This window comes from Odontesthes bonariensis, chromosome 3 (genome assembly GCF_027942865.1).
Source record: "Odontesthes bonariensis isolate fOdoBon6 chromosome 3, fOdoBon6.hap1, whole genome shotgun sequence".
Lineage (NCBI taxonomy): Eukaryota > Metazoa > Chordata > Actinopteri > Atheriniformes > Atherinopsidae > Odontesthes > Odontesthes bonariensis.
The window spans coordinates 38,039,446-38,058,134 of record NC_134508.1 but is presented as its reverse complement, the minus strand read 5'-3'; the positions used below and the strand labels follow the sequence as shown (position 1 = coordinate 38,058,134).

The 18,689-nt window shown below is 40.4% G+C and overlaps 1 protein-coding gene across 3 annotated transcripts in view; it reads left to right on the top strand.

The window, feature by feature from the left end:
• The window catches only part of cpne1 (copine I), a 32,063-nt gene extending 17,003 nt beyond the window's left edge, over nucleotides 1–15,060 (top strand). For all 3 annotated transcript variants that reach the window (XM_075461743.1, XM_075461744.1, XM_075461746.1), the window contains 15 exons: nucleotides 9–137; nucleotides 239–418; nucleotides 1,489–1,563; nucleotides 1,645–1,716; nucleotides 5,446–5,529; nucleotides 7,741–7,830; nucleotides 7,913–8,011; nucleotides 8,101–8,187; nucleotides 8,458–8,517; nucleotides 8,718–8,851; nucleotides 10,361–10,415; nucleotides 10,611–10,665; nucleotides 11,229–11,362; nucleotides 11,446–11,682; nucleotides 12,157–15,060. In XM_075461743.1, the coding sequence (XP_075317858.1) occupies nucleotides 9–137; nucleotides 239–418; nucleotides 1,489–1,563; nucleotides 1,645–1,716; nucleotides 5,446–5,529; nucleotides 7,741–7,830; nucleotides 7,913–8,011; nucleotides 8,101–8,187; nucleotides 8,458–8,517; nucleotides 8,718–8,851; nucleotides 10,361–10,415; nucleotides 10,611–10,665; nucleotides 11,229–11,362; nucleotides 11,446–11,682; nucleotides 12,157–12,273 (1,608 nt within the window). In that variant the 3' untranslated portion in view covers nucleotides 12,274–15,060. The remainder of the gene's footprint in view (nucleotides 1–8; nucleotides 138–238; nucleotides 419–1,488; nucleotides 1,564–1,644; nucleotides 1,717–5,445; nucleotides 5,530–7,740; nucleotides 7,831–7,912; nucleotides 8,012–8,100; nucleotides 8,188–8,457; nucleotides 8,518–8,717; nucleotides 8,852–10,360; nucleotides 10,416–10,610; nucleotides 10,666–11,228; nucleotides 11,363–11,445; nucleotides 11,683–12,156) is intronic.
• The last annotated feature ends 3,629 nt before the right edge of the window (nucleotides 15,061–18,689 follow it).

Here is an 18,689-nt window from a genome sequence, read left to right as displayed (position 1 = left end):
ATCCCCAGATGGCAGACTGCATTACCAAGATAGAGCTGACTGTTGCCTGCACTGATCTTCTGGATAAAGATGTTGGATCAAAGTCAGATCCTCTGTGCGTGCTGCTTCAGAACTCAGGAGGAGACACGTGGACAGAGGTAACGCATCATTCACAGTACAGCTTTATTTCTGATTTGATTTAATTGCAGGCTAAACTAAAACAAACCCACTTGTCTGTCCATGCCTGTGTTTGTGTCAGCTGGGTCGCACCGAGCGCCTGAAGAACACCTCCAGTCCGTCTTTCAGTCAGCGTCTCAGACTGGACTATCACTTTGAAACTGTTCAGAATCTGAAGCTGGGAGTCTACGACATCGACAACTCCAGCTCTGACCTCGGCGATGATGACTACCTGGGAGGAGTAGAGCTTACATTGGGACAGGTACACACCAAACTTTACCAGCTTTATCTCAAGAGCAAATACAAAAGCTTGTTTTGTTTTTAATTCTTTCTTTTCTGGTTCTGTGGAAACAAGTGGATAAACTTTCCACCATGTGCCACCTGCTCAGGTTACACGAATGCTGCTGTTAGTTTTCATCATTAATTCTGTTATTGTGTAAATTTCAATGCGCTGTTCATTGGTTTGAATGCTGAATGTATCTTACAGTCAGTTTCTTCACTTTAGTTTCACCCTCTTCAGTTTTCAGTTTTTTTATCATGTTAAAACACAGACTGAAACGAGTCATTTCAAACTCGCCATGAAATGGCTGGTACCGGGCTTCTGCATATTTACAGGTTTCCTGTCAAGGCAGAAGTTAAGGATACCGTTTCACATCTCATTGTTAAATTGGGGCAATTACTGGTGCAAAACCTTTCTTGTATAAACATTGAAGCATGAAATAAATTTTCATCGAGTGAAATCAGCAGATTTGTTTTGGAAATGAGGAACAAGTCAAGCAATAAATTCTCACATTATGCAATATAGATTTATTTTTTTATACCTCCAAAGATCCCTTCAGATTCAGTCACAGCGTAAATCAATACCTGTTTTCTTTCTATCTTGTTGCTCTGCTTGTGATCATCAGTGGTGTCGACTCCCCCTGGAGGTCACATGGATTCATGACCCTCAGTCATTTCTGTTCTCCGAGTGTATTAGAACGAAAGCCATGATGCAAGAGGTTGTTTCACAACAACAAGAAACAGAGTCAAACCGATGCTGCAGGTTTGAGGCAGAGGGTGGAGAAAAGCATTTATGTTAGTATATATGATTTGGGCTTCATTAAAAACTGTTCATCAACACATAATTTATTTTTGGTGAGAAATGTTTTATCCTTCAGAAAATTCAGAATGCAGCGATGATTCCCAGGCCCACCGTGCAGTATAGTTCCTCTACACCTCTTCTGATACAGACTTATTGTTGCATCAGCTTTCACTGCATATGTAGCATATGAATGTTGGGATCTGTTGTCATGAACTCGGATGAAGCTGTCACCCCCTCTTTTTCTGTTCCAGATAGTTTCCAGCAAAACTCTGACCAGACCTCTGCAGCTGAAGAAAGGCAAGCCTGCTGGGAAAGGAACCATCACAGTATGTGCATTTTATTTAAATACATCTCGTGTTTGTTTTTGTGTGTGGAAAATGAATGATGAGGACACTAAATGTCTGTAGGTCACTGCAGAGGAGATGAAGGACAACAGAGCCATTGTGCTGGAGCTGGAGGCTCGAAAGCTCGACAAAAAGGTGACGCTGCCTCTACTCTCCACAATGCTTCTGTTCTGTTTCTCATCACACTTTTCATCTTGATCATCCTCCTCTTCACCTATATAGGGCTGTGGTTCAACACTTAATATTTTAATTAATTAATTATTTGTACTTCTTGAAATTAACTTAAAGGGGAACTCCGGGGCATTTGAAGCGCGTTTCCATTGCTAGAGGTTGTCAAATACTGATAGTAGGACACAGAGAGGTGCAAATCTGCGCTCCCTGTGTGGAGATCGCGCTGTTCGCACAGCGTGTCATGCGAGGCTAATACGTGGTGGCTAAGGGGCAACTGCTAACCCTTCCACGTAAAACAACAACTTGCACACAGCAGAAACGTCACACCACTTTATAAACCATCCGACAATAAAGTCACAAGCCTTACCATCAAAACCAAATGCATGGTTCTCACATTACTGGCATGGGGACGTTACAAAACAACTTTATAAACAGCATGTAACTCACCGGCTGGTTGTAGGCTCGCGCATGTGAAAGCCCAAAAGAGTCGATGGACGATAATCACATATACAAAACAATTATTTTCTCTAGAAAAACTGCGTTCAAGTATTTAAAACAATACATGCCCAGTAATATTGTTGTAATGTTTTAAATACTTGAACGCAGTTTTTCTAGAGAAGATAATTGTTTTGTATATGGGATTATCGTCCATCGACTCTTTTGGGCTTTCACATGCGCGAGCCTACAACCAGCCGGTGAGTTACATGCTGTTTATAAAGTTGTTTTGTAACGTCCCCATGCCAGTAATGTGAGAACCATGCATATGGTTTTGATGGTAAGGCTTGTGACTTTATTGTCGGATGGTTTATTGAGAATGAGGAGTCACGTGACTCCGGTCGGCCGGTCGGCCATGTTGGCAGAAGAATCTGTTGGTTGCCAGGGGCAACGTCATTAACTTAACGGATATCCTCCCGCATTTGTCATTTCGGCAGGGCAGAGACGAATACAAAAGAAAGAAAGAAAGCAAAGCAATGCAGAGAGATAAGGCGAAAGAAAAGGGACCTTGCAGGGACAAGCTTATTACAAGCGCAAAGCAGCGGTATTTGGAGAAACGGTCCAGCATCCAAAATATTGATCCTTACGAGCTCCCTGCAGCAGAATGGCACAGAGACCTGGACCAGTTACCTCCGTGCACATATATGGACATAGTCAATTATCTTGTCTTTGGTGTAAGTTACTACACAATGCAGGAGTTTAAAAGTCACAAATCTTTGGAATCGTACAAGACTTTCTGCTGTGGCTGGGTGCAGGACTTTGCCATCTACAAGCCTCCAGGTGGCTCTGGTGATGATAACAGCGTTGTACTGGCAAAGGTAAGGTTCTTGTCATGCATTTTAGTGTGTTGTAATTACATTGCATTTAGACACTTCTTGACCAAAATGACAACGTAATTAACTGCGACTTGTTTTGTAAACACTAGATTAACGAGATGTTCAATGTACACAAACGTTTCCAATGTTTTGATGTATGCTAAAGCTTATGTTTAGGTATTTAGTTGTCATTTGATTTTAGCCCAACGACACATACTGTAGCAGGTTATTGTGTTGGGGGCTGCAAAGTGAACAAACCAGTTCTGGGTTGGCTAGGGTACTTATGTGTGATTGCAAGGCGTACATTCCTGGTTAGATTTAAGCCATTAACATTTTGAATGCAAGGTGTACATGTCCTGGTTAGATTACAGCCATTATCAATGTGTCTAAAGTGTAGACTGTAACTTGAAATAAATGCTTTTTACTGTTTAGTTTATTTCACTTTATTTATTTTACAGGTCCTGCATTCACGGAGACTCTGAGCCTCCACTTACCAGTCCAGTGGTATCACTTCAGTTGTGTGGGGCTTGTGGACAGACCCTCCGCTGACACGCCATGGTTTTGCTCTTCTTGTGCTGAATAGTGTTTCTTTGTTCTTTTGCACTAGTAACAGTATTATTTTATTATTGCTTGTTGTCAATGTTTACATGCTGGAAATTTTTATACTTTTTATTCTGAATGCACACATGTTCTTTTGCACTGTTAACTTTTCCTAGAGGTATATTGCATTCTGCACCTTGCGCCCTTATTCTTTTTTTCTGTTCTGTTTATAAACATTGTTAAGCCATATCAAGTTGTTTCAAGCATTTATTTCAAACAAATTAAAAGGTAATGAACAAGGCACTCAAACATTTATTTCAAACAAATTAAAAAGTAATGAACAATGAGGAATGAACTCAAACAACACTTTTGCACATGTTCGTTAAGGCACAGCAAACAGTAACAATCTTATCTAAAGGCATTAGGTTTTCAACCTCACATTTGAGCAGCATGTGCACAGGTACAGTTGAATGTAAAAAGCTGAATTTGTCCAGTCAGCGTGGTTCTCCAACAGCTCATATGATGGCTTACCTACAACAGAATAAATAGTTTATGAAAAAAACCTATGCAATCAATGGCAAACCCATCACAGAACACATGCAAAATAAAGATACAGACTGAGAGGGTAACGCTGCTCATGGTATGACAAAAGGGCTGAAGGGGTACACATTAACACATTAGCCACATTAGGGGGTAGTTAACATTCATTTTCGAAGAGGCAACAGTTTGCAAATTGAGCATTTTCGAAGTGGCAACAGTTCGCTAGTTAGCTAGCTAGGCAGCAACGTCAGGTGCACTTCAGGGTTTGCAACAACATAAAGTAACTTCGTAGCTTTAAGAGACAACAACATAAAGAGATTTTTAGAGAACGTACCCGAGTGAAAATGTAGAGAACACACTCTCATCGAAGGAGGGGTGCAATCGAAAGTAAGGTCCAGCCAGCCAGGCAACCCGGCGTCTCCTCGTCAGGTCAGACGCCTGCTCTCCCTGATGCTGCATCCATTTAGGAAACCGAAAAAAAATGTATTTCGTTGTTCCTATGTTTCCCAAACGTATTATGTGAGGTACTGGAACAGTTCTTCACACAGCAGTGATTTCCAGGCATGTTCTTGCAATTCCGCACTGTTTAAACTTACTGATTTAAAAACACACGAGTACAATGTAAACGAACGGAGAGAATGGCGTTTTCTCGCTAGCATTCTGCCAACATGGCGGATAGGGGCGGGGCTCTGTACTATGACGACAACTCCTCATTCTCAATAAAGTGGTGTGACGTTTCTGCAGTGTGCAAGTTGTTGTTTTACGTGGAAGGGTTAGCAGTTGCCCCTTAGCCACCACGTATTAGCCTCGCATGACACGCTGTGCGAACAGCGCGATCTCCACACAGGGAGCGCAGATTTGCACCTCTCTGTGTCCTACTATCAGTATTTGACAACCTCTAGCAATGGAAACGCGCTTCAAATGCCCCGGAGTTCCCCTTTAATTTCTCACATTTGTTAGTCAGATGTTAAGCCCTTATTATGACTCTGTTATTTCTACATTTATGATTTGACTGATTGGCTTTTTCTCTGCCTATATAACTGTTTATTTTACTGTTAGTTTTGTCTAGAATTTTTATAAATTCATGATGGTTCCTAATATGTGGTCATAGCTTTGTTTATCCACCTGTCCCACTTTTAAGCCACGTTGCACTTTAGTTCTGTTTTCCTTTTACTTCTATAAAAATCAAAACCCATCATCTCCAGCCTACCCCAGTTAGAAACATTGCTGTCTATTAACACAGTAAAAAGCACTGCAGGTTCCCTGATAACATTTGCAAACAAAATGTTTTTTTCCTGTTCAGGATACGTTTGGAAAGTCTGATCCATTCCTGGAGTTTTTCAAACAAGGAGATGATGGAAAGTGGCAGCTGGTCCACAGAACAGAGGTAAATGCACGGCCAAGTACACGCTTTACTTGTGTATTTGTGAGAGCCCTCGTAGCCATAATCCCCCTCATTCCATTACTTTATCATCTACCTCCTCCCACTTGGCAATATTTTCTGAAAATTTGGTATACATTTCCACTGCTTCGCGGATGACACCCAGCTCTATCTGTCCAGTAAACCTGTCGCCAGTCTCCCTCCCTCCTGCCTCACCCACTGCCTCTCTGAGATTAAATCCTGGTTCACCTCAAACTTCCTTAAACTCAAAACGGAACTCCTCCTTGTTGGCACCAAATCCACCCTTTCCAAAGTTGACAGTTTCTCCCTCACCATAGACAGCTCCACAGTGCCCCCCTCCCCTCAGGTTAAGAGTCTGGGTGTCATCCTCGACAGCACACTTTCTTTCCACTCCCACATCACTAACATTACCCGGTCTGCATATTTTCATCTACGTAACATTAATCGTCTCCGCCCCTCTCTCACTCCTCACACCACTGCTGTCCTGCTCCACAGCCTCGTCACCTCCCGCATAGATTATTGCAACTCACTCCTTTTCGGTGTCCCTCCCAAATCCCTTCGTAAGCTTCAACTGGTCCATAACTCTGCAGCCCGCATCATCACCGGCACCCCCTCCTTTCACCATATCACCCCCGTCCTCCAGCAGCTTCACTGGCTCCCAGTCAAATTCAGAATTACTTTCAAAACCCTACTTTACACATTCAAGGCCATCCACAACCTCACCCCCCCCCCCCCCATATCTGTCTGATCTCCTTTCCATTGTCATCCCATCTCGCTCCCTCAGGTCTTCCTCCTCCCTCCCCCTCTCTGTGCCCTCTGCCCGTCTCCGCACCAACTCTGGAACTCACTCCCACCAGACATCCGTAACATTGACTCTTTACCCCTCTTCAAATCAAAACTCAAAACCCATCTGTTTCAAGCTGCATTCTCCCTCTAGCCTCTTTTTAACTTGTGTTATTTTATTTATTGTGTTTTTAATGTGTTGTAAAGTGTCCTTGAGTGTTGAGAAAGGCGCTTTTTTAAAAGAAAAATTAAATTTATTATTATTATTATTATTTCTTTAAACTTGACTCTGAATTAAGGGTACTGACTAATGGGCCTCTACGTGGACGTAATGTCAGGTTTGCTTTTGTAACCTATGAGAGTTTTTCTTTTTGACTCCTTACTGCTTTGAGTCTCAAAATGTTACATCGGTACCATTTAAAATTCGTTCTGTTGCCTCTTTCACATATTGGTTCAGGTTTGTGTCAGTCAGATCTGATCAGAAGTTTCAAAGTTTTTTTTATTCTAAAATTCAACTAACGCCCTTCAACTATTGAGATGAACCTGTCACTGCAGCTGCTCCTCTGTCCTGCCAGGATGCTGTGGAGGGGATGTTTTTTGTTTTCCAAAATAGAACATAATTTCCTCCTCATCCGTTACTCCACCACAGCACTGAGAGGCTCCAGCCTTCTGGCTTCTACAGAACTGGCCCTTTTCACCAGTTTGTCCAGGCGCCTACAGTTTTTGTCTGTAGTGCAACTCTGCTGGCAGACAACAGCATAGAACAGTGCACTCTCAATGATAGTGTGAAAAAATATGCACATCATGTCACTGCTGACATTGCAGGACCTGAGCCGTCTCTTCTTCCTGAGACTCTGGCCCCTCCTCTAAACTGCTTCTATGTTGGCAGACCACTCCAGTTTAATATCCAGCAACACCCCGAGGTATTTGCAGGTCTGAACAGTCTCTATCTTAAATATCTCAGGTTAATAGATCCTTATTAACGCAGAGTGGACTTTGTTAAATATTGAAGTCCACACTCAGAAACGTTGTTTGTATTGTTAACACACATTAAAAACAGACATCAACAGAACAGTCAGCACAACTTTAATATAAGTTACAATCAACCGATCTAACTTTTGCCCTTATATCCTATACATTATAAAGCTGCTGTTTTTCATTCAATTAAAAAACAAACACATGGTTGATCGCAACAAGGAGATGTGATGTCAATCCAGACCATCTGACAGAAGTTGGTGTAAGCAGGAGGTTAAAAGCCAAAATTATCAGTTGCAGTTCACTGAAACCAGTCTGACCAGTCCCTGGTTTTCACACACTCAGACTTACAAGAGCAGAGACACACATGATGTTACAGTTAAAGAAAGATGATGGTGAATGTTAGAATGACAGTATCTGTGTTGTTTTTCCCTGTAGGTCGTGAAGAACAATCTGAGTCCTACCTGGAAGAAGTTCACCATTCCTCTGCAGACGTTCTGCTCCAGCGACCTTGAAAGAGCTCTCAAGGTTCCACTAATCATCCATCTTTAATCATTACAACCAAACCATCAAATCTTTATAGGTTACATTAAATTTTCTCCTCCTGCAGGTGGATTGTTCTGATTACGACAGCGATGGATCTCATGACCTGATCGGATCTTTCACCACAAAGGTCTCTGAGCTGCAGAAAGCTGAGCATGGCTCACCGGTAAGTTCACTGATAATAAAACATGTATATTGTTGAACTTCTGTTGAATGGTCGGAGGTCATTAAGCTGCTTGGTGTGTGGTCTTTCAGGTGGAGTTTGACTGCGTCCATCCTGAGAAACAGAAGAAGAAGAAAAACTACAAGAACTCTGGGGTCGTTGTTGTAAAGAGCTGTAAGGTAAAGGCTACCAGAGATCTCACCTGTGAATTTTACCTGTAAAATTACAATAATGCCAGACTGAAAAGAGGAAACCCCCCAGAATAATCTACATTCCAGTACATAATCTACACTCTGAATACAGATTTCTGTGGCGTCTTAACAATATGTGTTGCAACTCGGGCTTCAAAAAGACTTCTGTGTATAATCGAAATCAGACACTTGAAGTCCTTTTTCTCCTCTGACTTGTGAATGAAACTTCAATGACAGATTTGCTGTGTTTCTCTGTAGCTCATGACTCAGCACTCCTTCCTGGACTATGTGATGGGCGGCTGTCAGATCAACTTCACTGTATGTTCACATTGAGAAACAGACACATTTTATTTGGTTTATTTTAACCAGCCAATCTTTTAGGTTTTTAGAAAAACTTCTGAGAATTTGAACTAGGACATATACAGATGTTACTTATCATCAACTCTAAATTAACTTCATACAATTTTTATAAATGTAGATTATTGAATGCCTAAATTAAGGTTGTTTGAACACTTTAGGTTGGCATCGACTTCACCGGCTCTAATGGTGATCCACGCTCACCCCAGTCTCTCCACTATATGAGTGCGGATGGGCTGAACCAGTACGTGTCTGCTCTGTGGTCCGTGGGTCAGGTTGTTCAGGACTATGACACGTGAGTACACACTGAAACACAAACTACACATCCTAAACTCTGTACTCTTTTTCTGAACTTCCTGCCTTGAAAAGTCTACATTTTAGGACCTATATCATTCAGGGTGTCCGCGGGGTCTTAAAAAGTCTAAAATAGTCTTAAATTACACATTTTCAATTTAAGGCCTAAAAAGGTCTCAAATATAGAGATATATTGCACTGTAAGTCTAAAATTGAGTTTGAGTAATTTAAGACCTACGTTTCAATGCAAAATATCGACAAAGGATTAATGGGTTTTTTTTGGGGGTTTTTTTTGACGTCCTTTTCCACGCCGTTTTTTTTCTGTTACGGTGGCAGTCAGAGCCGTTTATAGCCGTTCTCTATATACGGCTCTGGTGGCAGTTATGGTCCGTGTAGTTCTACATGACGCGTTGCTGTTAGTGGAACGTACAATAATAAAACTGCAGATGTGAAACGGACTGTACTGCCGTCACAGGATGCAGCAGCAAGCATTTTGATTCTGTGTGCAAGCAAGGCGGGAATCGTTATGAAGGAGGCTCTGAATGGCAGGAGATGGCGAAGTGTAAATTAAACGAGAATTGGCTCTCAAGGGAAGAGTTTGCAGACTGGCTAAAACGTGTACCCGCTGACGATAGTGAGGCATATTGCACGTTCTGCAAAAGAACGCTTAAACTCGGGACCCTGGGCATCAAGGCACTGGAGTCTCACACGAAATCCAGCAAACACCAGGAGTTGGCAAACGTGGCACGAAATTCCCACGGAATTGCCCAGTTCTGTTCAGTAGCAGCTAGCCGCACGTCGTCAAGAAATGATACCGGTGGTGTTACTTCCAATATTCGTGATCAATAAGGCAGATGAGTTGGCAGAGCAAGCAGAGGGCAAGGCTGGGAGCAAAATGGCACATCTCCTCTCAAAATCAAATGCTCTGAGGAGGGCTGCTAAAGTTAAAACTCTCCCAGGTTCTTGAGGATGAAATTGCCACCAGAAGTGCACAGCTTAGAAGCATGTAAAATAATGAAATTAATGGATGTATATACGTTTGTTTCATTGACAATAATTGTCAATTGACCCCAATCTGGCTTTGTTATTTCTTTTTTTAATACTTTGTGAAGGTCTTAAATTTAACCCATGATGGTCTAAAAAAGGTCTAAAAAAGTCTAAAATTGCACTTGTTAAAACCTGCAGACACCCTGATCATACTTTACACACATTCGATTTTAAACCATGATAACATGCTTTTCTGTTTGTTGTCATAAACGTGCACGCCCATCAATGCAGTGTCATGATCACCTTGAATTTGATGGGTTTTTTTTTTGTTTTTTTTAAGTATCTACAAAGCATATGGATATTTGCTGGTAAAAGGCCCCTAACACAAGTCATATACTCATACCCTCAAATTATTGTTCAATTAGATTATTATCTGCTGTCAAAATTCTGGATTCTTGTCGAACATTGAAGTATTTTTCTTTATGTGGCTGTAACAGCAGTTTTATTGTGTTTCCTGTTTCAGTGATAAACTCTTTCCAGCGTTTGGTTTTGGAGCCAAACTGCCTCCAGACTATCAGGTCAGCTCTCTAACAAACCAATCTGTACACACCTCTTTACGGGCTGTTTACTCTGGAGCCTGACATGATTTTGTATTTTTGGCACCATTCTTGGGTTTAAAAACATTGAATGACTTTGTGATCTGATTTGGTTAAAATTAGATTCGATTTTTGTGGTCCTATGCTTATAGAACTGTTGTCTTTGTGATCTTACAGGCAGCACATCATGAGTTTGCCCTCAACTTTAACCCCTCTAACCCCTTCTGCCAAGGTACTCACAAGGCACCTAATACAAGTCATTTATCTAGAATGTCTCTAATGAAGCGCTTGTTCTGTGGTCTATGCAAAAGTAGATGATGTTCTATATTTAATACTACAGTATTATGCTGATGTGTAAGTAGCATTTTTATATCGTAGCAGGGTGATAAGTAACTTTTAACCACTTCTTTTTAATACTGCAGTTGCTCTAACAATGATGAATAGGAAATCATAAAACAACAAAGTTCTTTTACATTAACATGGTTGCAGCTGAATATTTATCAAAATGATCGTAATAATAGTAAATTAAGGTCAGATTGTTACTGTGACAGATGAACGGTCATTATTTTATTGATAGTCTTATGTTATGTGAACACAAATGATCATAAGGACACACAAACACACATCATTTAATTATTTTAGGTTGGTGTGTTGTTCGTGGGAGACTGGACCTGATTTTTGCATGAAGCATTTCAAATTTCTGCATTCAGCATATTTTCTTGGTCTCCAGATTTGTCTAAATTGTTTCAACAGCTTAGCAAATGCACAATATTTTGTGTTTATTTTATCTTTCAGGAATTCAGGGGATTGTGGAAGCCTACAGGATGGCTTTGCCTCAGCTCAAACTCTCTGGACCCACAAACTTCTCGCCCATCATCAGCCATGTTGCTTCCATCGCCTCCACTGCCGCTCAGACTAACAACGCCTCTGTGAGGGCACACACCTATAAACAGACAAGAGCTGAACAGACATCCACAGAATTTCAGGTTTTCATCCAGTTCTCTCTTTGCAGCAATACTTTGTCCTCCTCATCCTCACTGACGGCGAGATCACAGACTTTGACCAGACCAAGGATGCCATAGTTAGGGCATCGCGGCTGCCTCTGTCAATCATTATCGTGGGGGTGGGGCCAGCTGACTTTAAGGCCATGGAGCTTCTGGATGGAGATGACGGTGTGCTCAGGTCCACTGTGGGAGAGGCTGTTGCCAGAGACATCGTCCAGTTCGTCCCATTCAGGCAGTTCAAAGATGTAAGTCGCTGTGTAACAGCTGTGCAGTGTTTTTAAGCACAGACACCTGACATGACAAACGTTAGGATTCATCATGTGTTGGTCCTGATCATCCAGACAAGGTCTCACTTAAAGTAGTGTCAGAAGTTGTTGAGATATTGGCATTTTGGACCTATGGTTGGCTAGCATAGTTTTTGTTTACAGGCAGATAAGATATAAGAAAGGGGAGATCAAATGATGCTCCACTCTCTATAGGGCTCTACAGTGCTGATCTCACTGTTCAGAGACTGATTCATTTGACCTCCTTTTGATGCCTGTCATATCATTTTTGTTCCGTAAGAGTATGTATGATTGTAGCTAGAGAAAAAACTTTTTTAGAGGTCATAAAAGTGCCTGAACATTCTTGTTTATTATGTACGTTGTATGTTTTTAAGTCGATAACAGACGTGATGCAAGTTAACATCACATATGTTTCTCTCTGTCCAACATGTCCAGGCTCCTGCTTCAGCTCTGGCTCAGTCTGTCCTCGCTGAGGTTCCCAACCAGCTGGTTTCTTATTTCAAAATGAGAGGCCTTGAACCACCAAAGCAGCAAACTGCTGCCAAATCCTAGATGCTGCACCACTCCACATTATTCATCCAAGCCCACGTTCCCCAATTCCACGCATACAATTTCAGCCACACTTTAATTTCATTCCACGTCATGCATCAGTGCTTGTCCAAAACCCACATGACAACCAATTTTCAGGGATCAGCGTGGCATGTCAGCCAATCACAAAACAGCACTAAGCTGTCAGCCAATCATGACGCCAGGGACAGACATCCCTATTTTTTTTAAGTCAGTTTTTTACTCCCTTTATTTCCTTATTTTTTTTTTCTTCTGTGAGTAGAATGATACAGAAAAGATTATCGATTTATTCCCACTGCTGCTTCTGCACTTACTATGCACATTTTTACATGTAACCGTCAGAGCCCCTCACACACACATAGGGCTTTTTTTTTTTTGCCCCATGTTCCCTGTTACAATTGCCATAGTAACAGAAGAAGCTAAATCATCATCTGGGAGCTGTAGTTCTGTTTAAACTTGTCAGTACATTCAGATATTAGCACAGCTGCATGTAGTGGACATTAGAGAAACTGCAGCTGCTGGTATGTCAACATGTCCAGTGTTTGTCATTCCCATTTGTTACCATGGTAACACTGCACGGACCATCTCTGTGTGTGTATGTGGAGGGGAGGGGGGAGAGCTCTGATTAGCTTCAGTGATCAGTTGCCAAGACTTTGCACTTTGCTTTTACCTTAAATGCTATAAAATATATCCTGAATGAGGTTTTATACTCATAGCTTTACTCCTGCAGCCTTATAATAAACTTCACTGTTGCCTTACTTTAGACTCTAGTGCCACTCTTTGTGATGATGATTAGCTACTGCAGCCTGAATGCTGCATCATCTAATTGGTTTGTTGATGGGGCCATCTTTGCTCCCAGCACAGCCTCTTTCCACCCTTAAGATCATAATTTCTCACAGATCAGCCATCACATCGGATCGTTTAAAAAAAACCATTCAGTCTGAATCATTCGAATGACGGGTTACAATGATGTCCTGAGGATTATATTATCAGCTAGTCTCATATGTGGATCTGTTTAAATTACATCTCTGGTTAAATGTATCGCATACAGTAGATACAGAAAATATAATTTGGGCTTCATGATAAAGAGGCACAGGTTGTTGTTAAAAACCTCCCAATTGTTAACAAGTAGGGCTTTACTCCAGTAGAAATATAGATAACAGAGGAGCCTTAAACTTCTTGGAAAGTTTCCAGACATTATGTCCTAATATTGAATCATTTGTATGTCTTCGGTGGAAAAGCAGTTGTCAGACTGAACTGTCTTTTATTAGCCCCACAAGGTCACGTGACATCTCAGTGAGAGTCAGCCATCTTGCTGTTTATGTACCATCTATCTCCATCAGCTGTCTCCTGATTGTGATGTGGCTCCTGCAGTCAGAGATACTGAAATGTGTCAAAACTCTTCTATTGATGTTAAGAATACACTGCTGCAAGCACTTAAACTGTAACCACTTTAAAACACTTAGAATGATGTTAGTTTTTGTGCCTCAAAAAGCAGGGAGTTGAAGGAGAGAGATGCATCAGAGATGCAATCCTTTACTAAACTTGAATGTTGCAGTTTACAGTCGTCAGAGGCGACTTTCTCCATTTAAATTTAAACTATTTCTTTAACATGAGCCCACTCATTCTGCTGCTGTTTTAAGAAACAACGGATTTAACAGAAAATGTTACAGAGTTCGAGATTAGTTTTAGAGGTAATTTTTTTTATTCTTATTGTTTTTTGTCATCCTGATGTTTAATGTAGTTTATAGATCTGGGTTTGTTTTCACTTGTGCAGTGAAGTTAATCTGTTTGGTTACAGTAAATAATCTCAGCTCAAAGTCAGTTCAGTATTACTGAAAAGACAGATGCTGCTGAAAGCTCTAAAGATGGCTTCTTAAAAACAGATCAGTGTCTTATTTTCACTTGAGCCTCGCTTCTGCCGAGTCTCTGTTCACTGTTTCTATCCAATGACGCACATCCTCTGTGTCAGCATCTTTAAAAACTTCGACCAAATAATCAGCTGGTGATGGTTTTCAAAGAAATTTATACCCAAATCAAGTATTACAGACAAGTCTGTTTTCATCCTGTGCTTTTTACCATCTCATGATAAGATGTACGTCAAAGTCCAGGCTGGGAAACGCCGGCTTATTTCATCTTAATAAATACTTTCCATCGAGGATGCAGACCTGCAACATTTGGTCCTTTAAAAAATAAAATTTTAACATTTACCAATAGAAATAAACGTTTTCAACAGAAAGCTTCATGAGCTGTAAGATATACCCTAAGTTCACTTTTCATTTTTGTGTTGTTGCCAGACTGCAGTATATATGTTTAGGTGAAATTAGTCTCCGTCAGGCTGCCAACCACTTTGTTTTCCCACCTTTGTTGAGTTCTACTTGAAGGAAGATCTTCATCTTGTTTTCACGTGTCAAATCTGCCTCATGTTATAAATTCAACTTTTAACCAACTGTAAACGAATGTAACTACAAAAGTGTAGTTCAGAGTTCAGTTGTACATGCTGTATTGACACCATAATCCTGTCTCCATGCCACATGATGCTGTGACATCACTAAGAAAAAGAAACGGACAGTGGAAGATGCAGAAATGAGCAAAAGTTTGTTTAAAAGTTTTCAGTATAACGTCACCAACGGCTCCACAGCTCTATTATTTTCAACTAGTAAATAACTAACCAGTATAACTAAACCACTATACCAGTATAACCAGTAACAACAAATCTGTCTGACTGCTGCATGTTTCTCTACAATAATAAAGCAACGTTGGGAGGAGAAAGTGTCTTGTCCTGTTTTTCTGTAGCCAGAGGTGCTAATGTTTGTTTCTATAAATCCACTATTTTTATTTCTCTATTTATTTATTTATTTATTTATTTATATATATTTTTTGCTGCCTGCTTGTGTTTCTCAACTTGTTGTGTTCCCAGATATAACCTTTATAATCAAAGAGTTGTCCTTATTCTAAGAAATGGTGAGAATTCCTGTTATCAATGTAACAGCCAGACAAAATGCTGTTAGGACAAACTGTGTGTTTTTAATCATACGTTTATTATATATAATCAGAAGTAACCCACTCAAAAATATACTGTAGATGCTCTGTTATAGTCTCGTCCCCAGTAGTGATCTGGAACACTGGACGCCAGATTTCAAAAAGCAAAGCACAACATCACATCACATGAGCATGAGAAAAACAGGTTCTATCATCAACCAAAGTAAACGGCAATAACCTTTTAGGTCCTGTGCTATGACCTGTCAAAAAAAGAAAAATCAGTACCAGCTGAATCTTTTTGGAAGAGACGCCTGTCTGTCCATCAGGCCTGAATGAGACTTGAATAAAAAAGGAGAGTGAGCTAAAACTAAAAAGTGTAAGTCTGGTTTAAAACATCTGAAACCCTGCTCGACATCGTTTAAAATAGAGGCCTTCTATGCAAAAGGTAAGTGGATTTAAAGCAACTTCTGACCCTCTTTACATGTTCAAGGTATTAATACCAGTATCACCTTGAAATGGGAAAATATATATGTATTTCACAAAATAAATATATGCACTTCCTGTTTAGCCATGTTAAATACAGACTACTGATCTGACTTCAGCCTTCCTTCTACCTTTTAAGATATAATTTATCCTTATTTATTTAATATTCCCTCAGAGTAAATAAACATTTGATATACTGATACTAAATGTTTTCTTCTAAAATACAGTATATAAACCTATTGGTCTCTCTAATATTCAGAAACAACATGGCTTCAGGATAAAATATGCTGTTTAGAAAAAAACTGATTTAATCTAAGAAAGAAATAAAACAAATACATTTCAAAGAACAAATTGTAATATGTTAGTCTGGATATTTATCCAAGCAGAGAAACGGATATCTATGGACACAAACACCAGACTCTCCCGAGGAAAGTTTGTGCTGTAATTCTGCTGCGTTTAGTCCTGAACTCCAACTTCGGTTCAATTTATTTTTTCATTCTGGTTATTGCAAAATAATACATCCATTTAGGGAAGCTACAGGTCTTAATGCCCTGAGAACACTAAAACAAAAACCAAGGAAGGTTTTGAATGGTCTTAAATAAGTTTTTTCTTTGCTGCTGATAGTAATATTAATCATTGTTGTCATTATTGTTCATGTTGTATTATAACTGGTAGCCACAGATTATCAATATGTATATTTAACCCTTATAGGGTCCTCGTCTTTCTGTTACACAGGGAGTCCTGCTGGGTCTGGTGGACCCATTGCTTTTTGGTGCTTTTATTTCAACATAATCAAACCTTTTTTTGTTAAAATACTCTGCAGATGTTTACTCCATCCCAATTGCAAGTATTATAAACAACACATTACAACACATGTTAAATTTTTTCCCTTTACCTTTGTTAAATTAAATTTATGAATAAAAATGCCATTTGTTTTTGTTCATTTTCTTATTAAAATGTAATAAAATAAGGAAATGCATCATAAAACACGCATAACTGGAAAGTAATCAACAAATGTACAAATGAAGCAAGTATTATTTATTTGAATTTCATTAGAAATTCAACATAGTAAGGTCAGTTTACACAACATCTGTCTGAACAACACATTAGCTCCATTGAACACGGCTATTTTCATACCAGACTGTACCACACATGAGGGGCAGATTTTCACTCTGTGTGTATTGCATATGTACTTCTTGCACTGGGTGCATGTATATTGTGTTTTTCTGTCCTTCTTGGGTCCACACACTTCACAGCGCTTCTTTTTGTTGTTGCCGGCCATCTAGAATAATGAAAAGATGAGGATCTTTACTAACAGTTCTCTCTCTCAGAAACATGAATTATTATACTGCAACAGCATCAAACACTTACCTCAGGCTCTGCAGATGGGAGGATGTGGCACCATCAGCTTCCCCCTGAATCCTCCTCACAATGGCTGCAGAGATTGGGGTTCTTGGAAGATTTCGTCTTCTCTCAATCTGAGGTCTCACCAACATTTTCCCCAATTCCTCAAGAAAGAGACGCCTCTTCTGCAGCTTTCCCCCATTCCACTCTGGGCTCAGTGACATCCAAATGACGAAGGCGTTGTACGAGGAGATATCCAACATATCAAAGAATATCACCAGAGGCCATCGTAGGGTCTTCTGTTTGCAGCTGTAAGCAGTCACCAGCTTATCCAGGTTGTCCACCCCTCCTTTTGTGGCATTATGGTCCATGATCATTTCGGGTGATCCTCACATTCTACTTCCTCTGCATCACCACCAAAACCCTCTGTCTCTTCATCTATCAACTGTTAGGCAGCCTGAACAGAGAGTCGCGTTGCCATCTTGATCAGTTGTGGTATGGAACCACGCTGACAGAGCTATTTATAGTGTCAGGTCCCCAAGATTGGTTCCCGCAAGACAGAGGGTGAAATGTGTGGGAATCTGGGTTCAGACAGTGTTGGGTGCTCTAATTTTCCAACAAAGTTGGTAAATTACCAACATACAGAGAGGAGTAAGGGAGAATATGGGTGCACAGGACCTATGATTTCCACACTTTCACTAGCCCTGGGTCCAGTGGACCCGAAGACCCTGTATGTAATACAAATGTGAAGGGGGGGTATACACAAAAAAAAAAGAAAAAATTGAAATTTTTTTCTGATTTATGTTCCTCACAGAAAATGAGCCAAGGCCAATCAATCTTAGTTTGAAAAAATGTATTATTTGTATAATTTTTATTAAGCTAAAAACTGAAAATGGGTCCCACAGACCCGAAGACCCTATGAGGATTAATCATCATCAACTTTTTATTCATCATCATCAACTTTATTATATAGCCTTTTAACACAGCCGTGGCTGAAACAAAGTGCTGTACAACACAAAATAAAACAAGGCTTAAAACACAAGAACAATGTAAAAACAACAATAAACAACAACAATATTAAAATAATAAAAACAATAAAACAATACCAGAAACAGAGTCTCATGCTGGGTTAAAAGCCAGGGAATAAAAATGGGTTTTAAGACGGGTTTTAAAAATGTGCAGTGAAGGGGCTTTTCTGATGTGAAACGGAAGGTCGTTCCACAGTTTCGGACCGGCAGCGGAAAAGGCTCTGTCTCCTCTGAGCTTCCGTTTGGCCCTCGGTACCTCCAGGAGCAGCTGATCAGCTGACCTGAGGTACCGGGCAGGAGCATAAGGATGGAGGAGCTCAGAGAGGTAAGGCGGGGCTAGTTAATTTAAAGATTTAAAAACAAATAAAAGAATCTTAAAATGGATTCTAAAATGCACAGGCAGCCAGTGGAGGGAGGCTAAAATGGGAGTGATTTGCTCCCTCTTACGTGTTCCACTTAGGAGGCGAGCGGCAGCATTTTGGACCAACTGGAGACGTGCGAGGGAGGACCGGCTGACTCCAAGATAAAGGGCATTACAGTAATCCAGCCGAGATGTGATGAAGG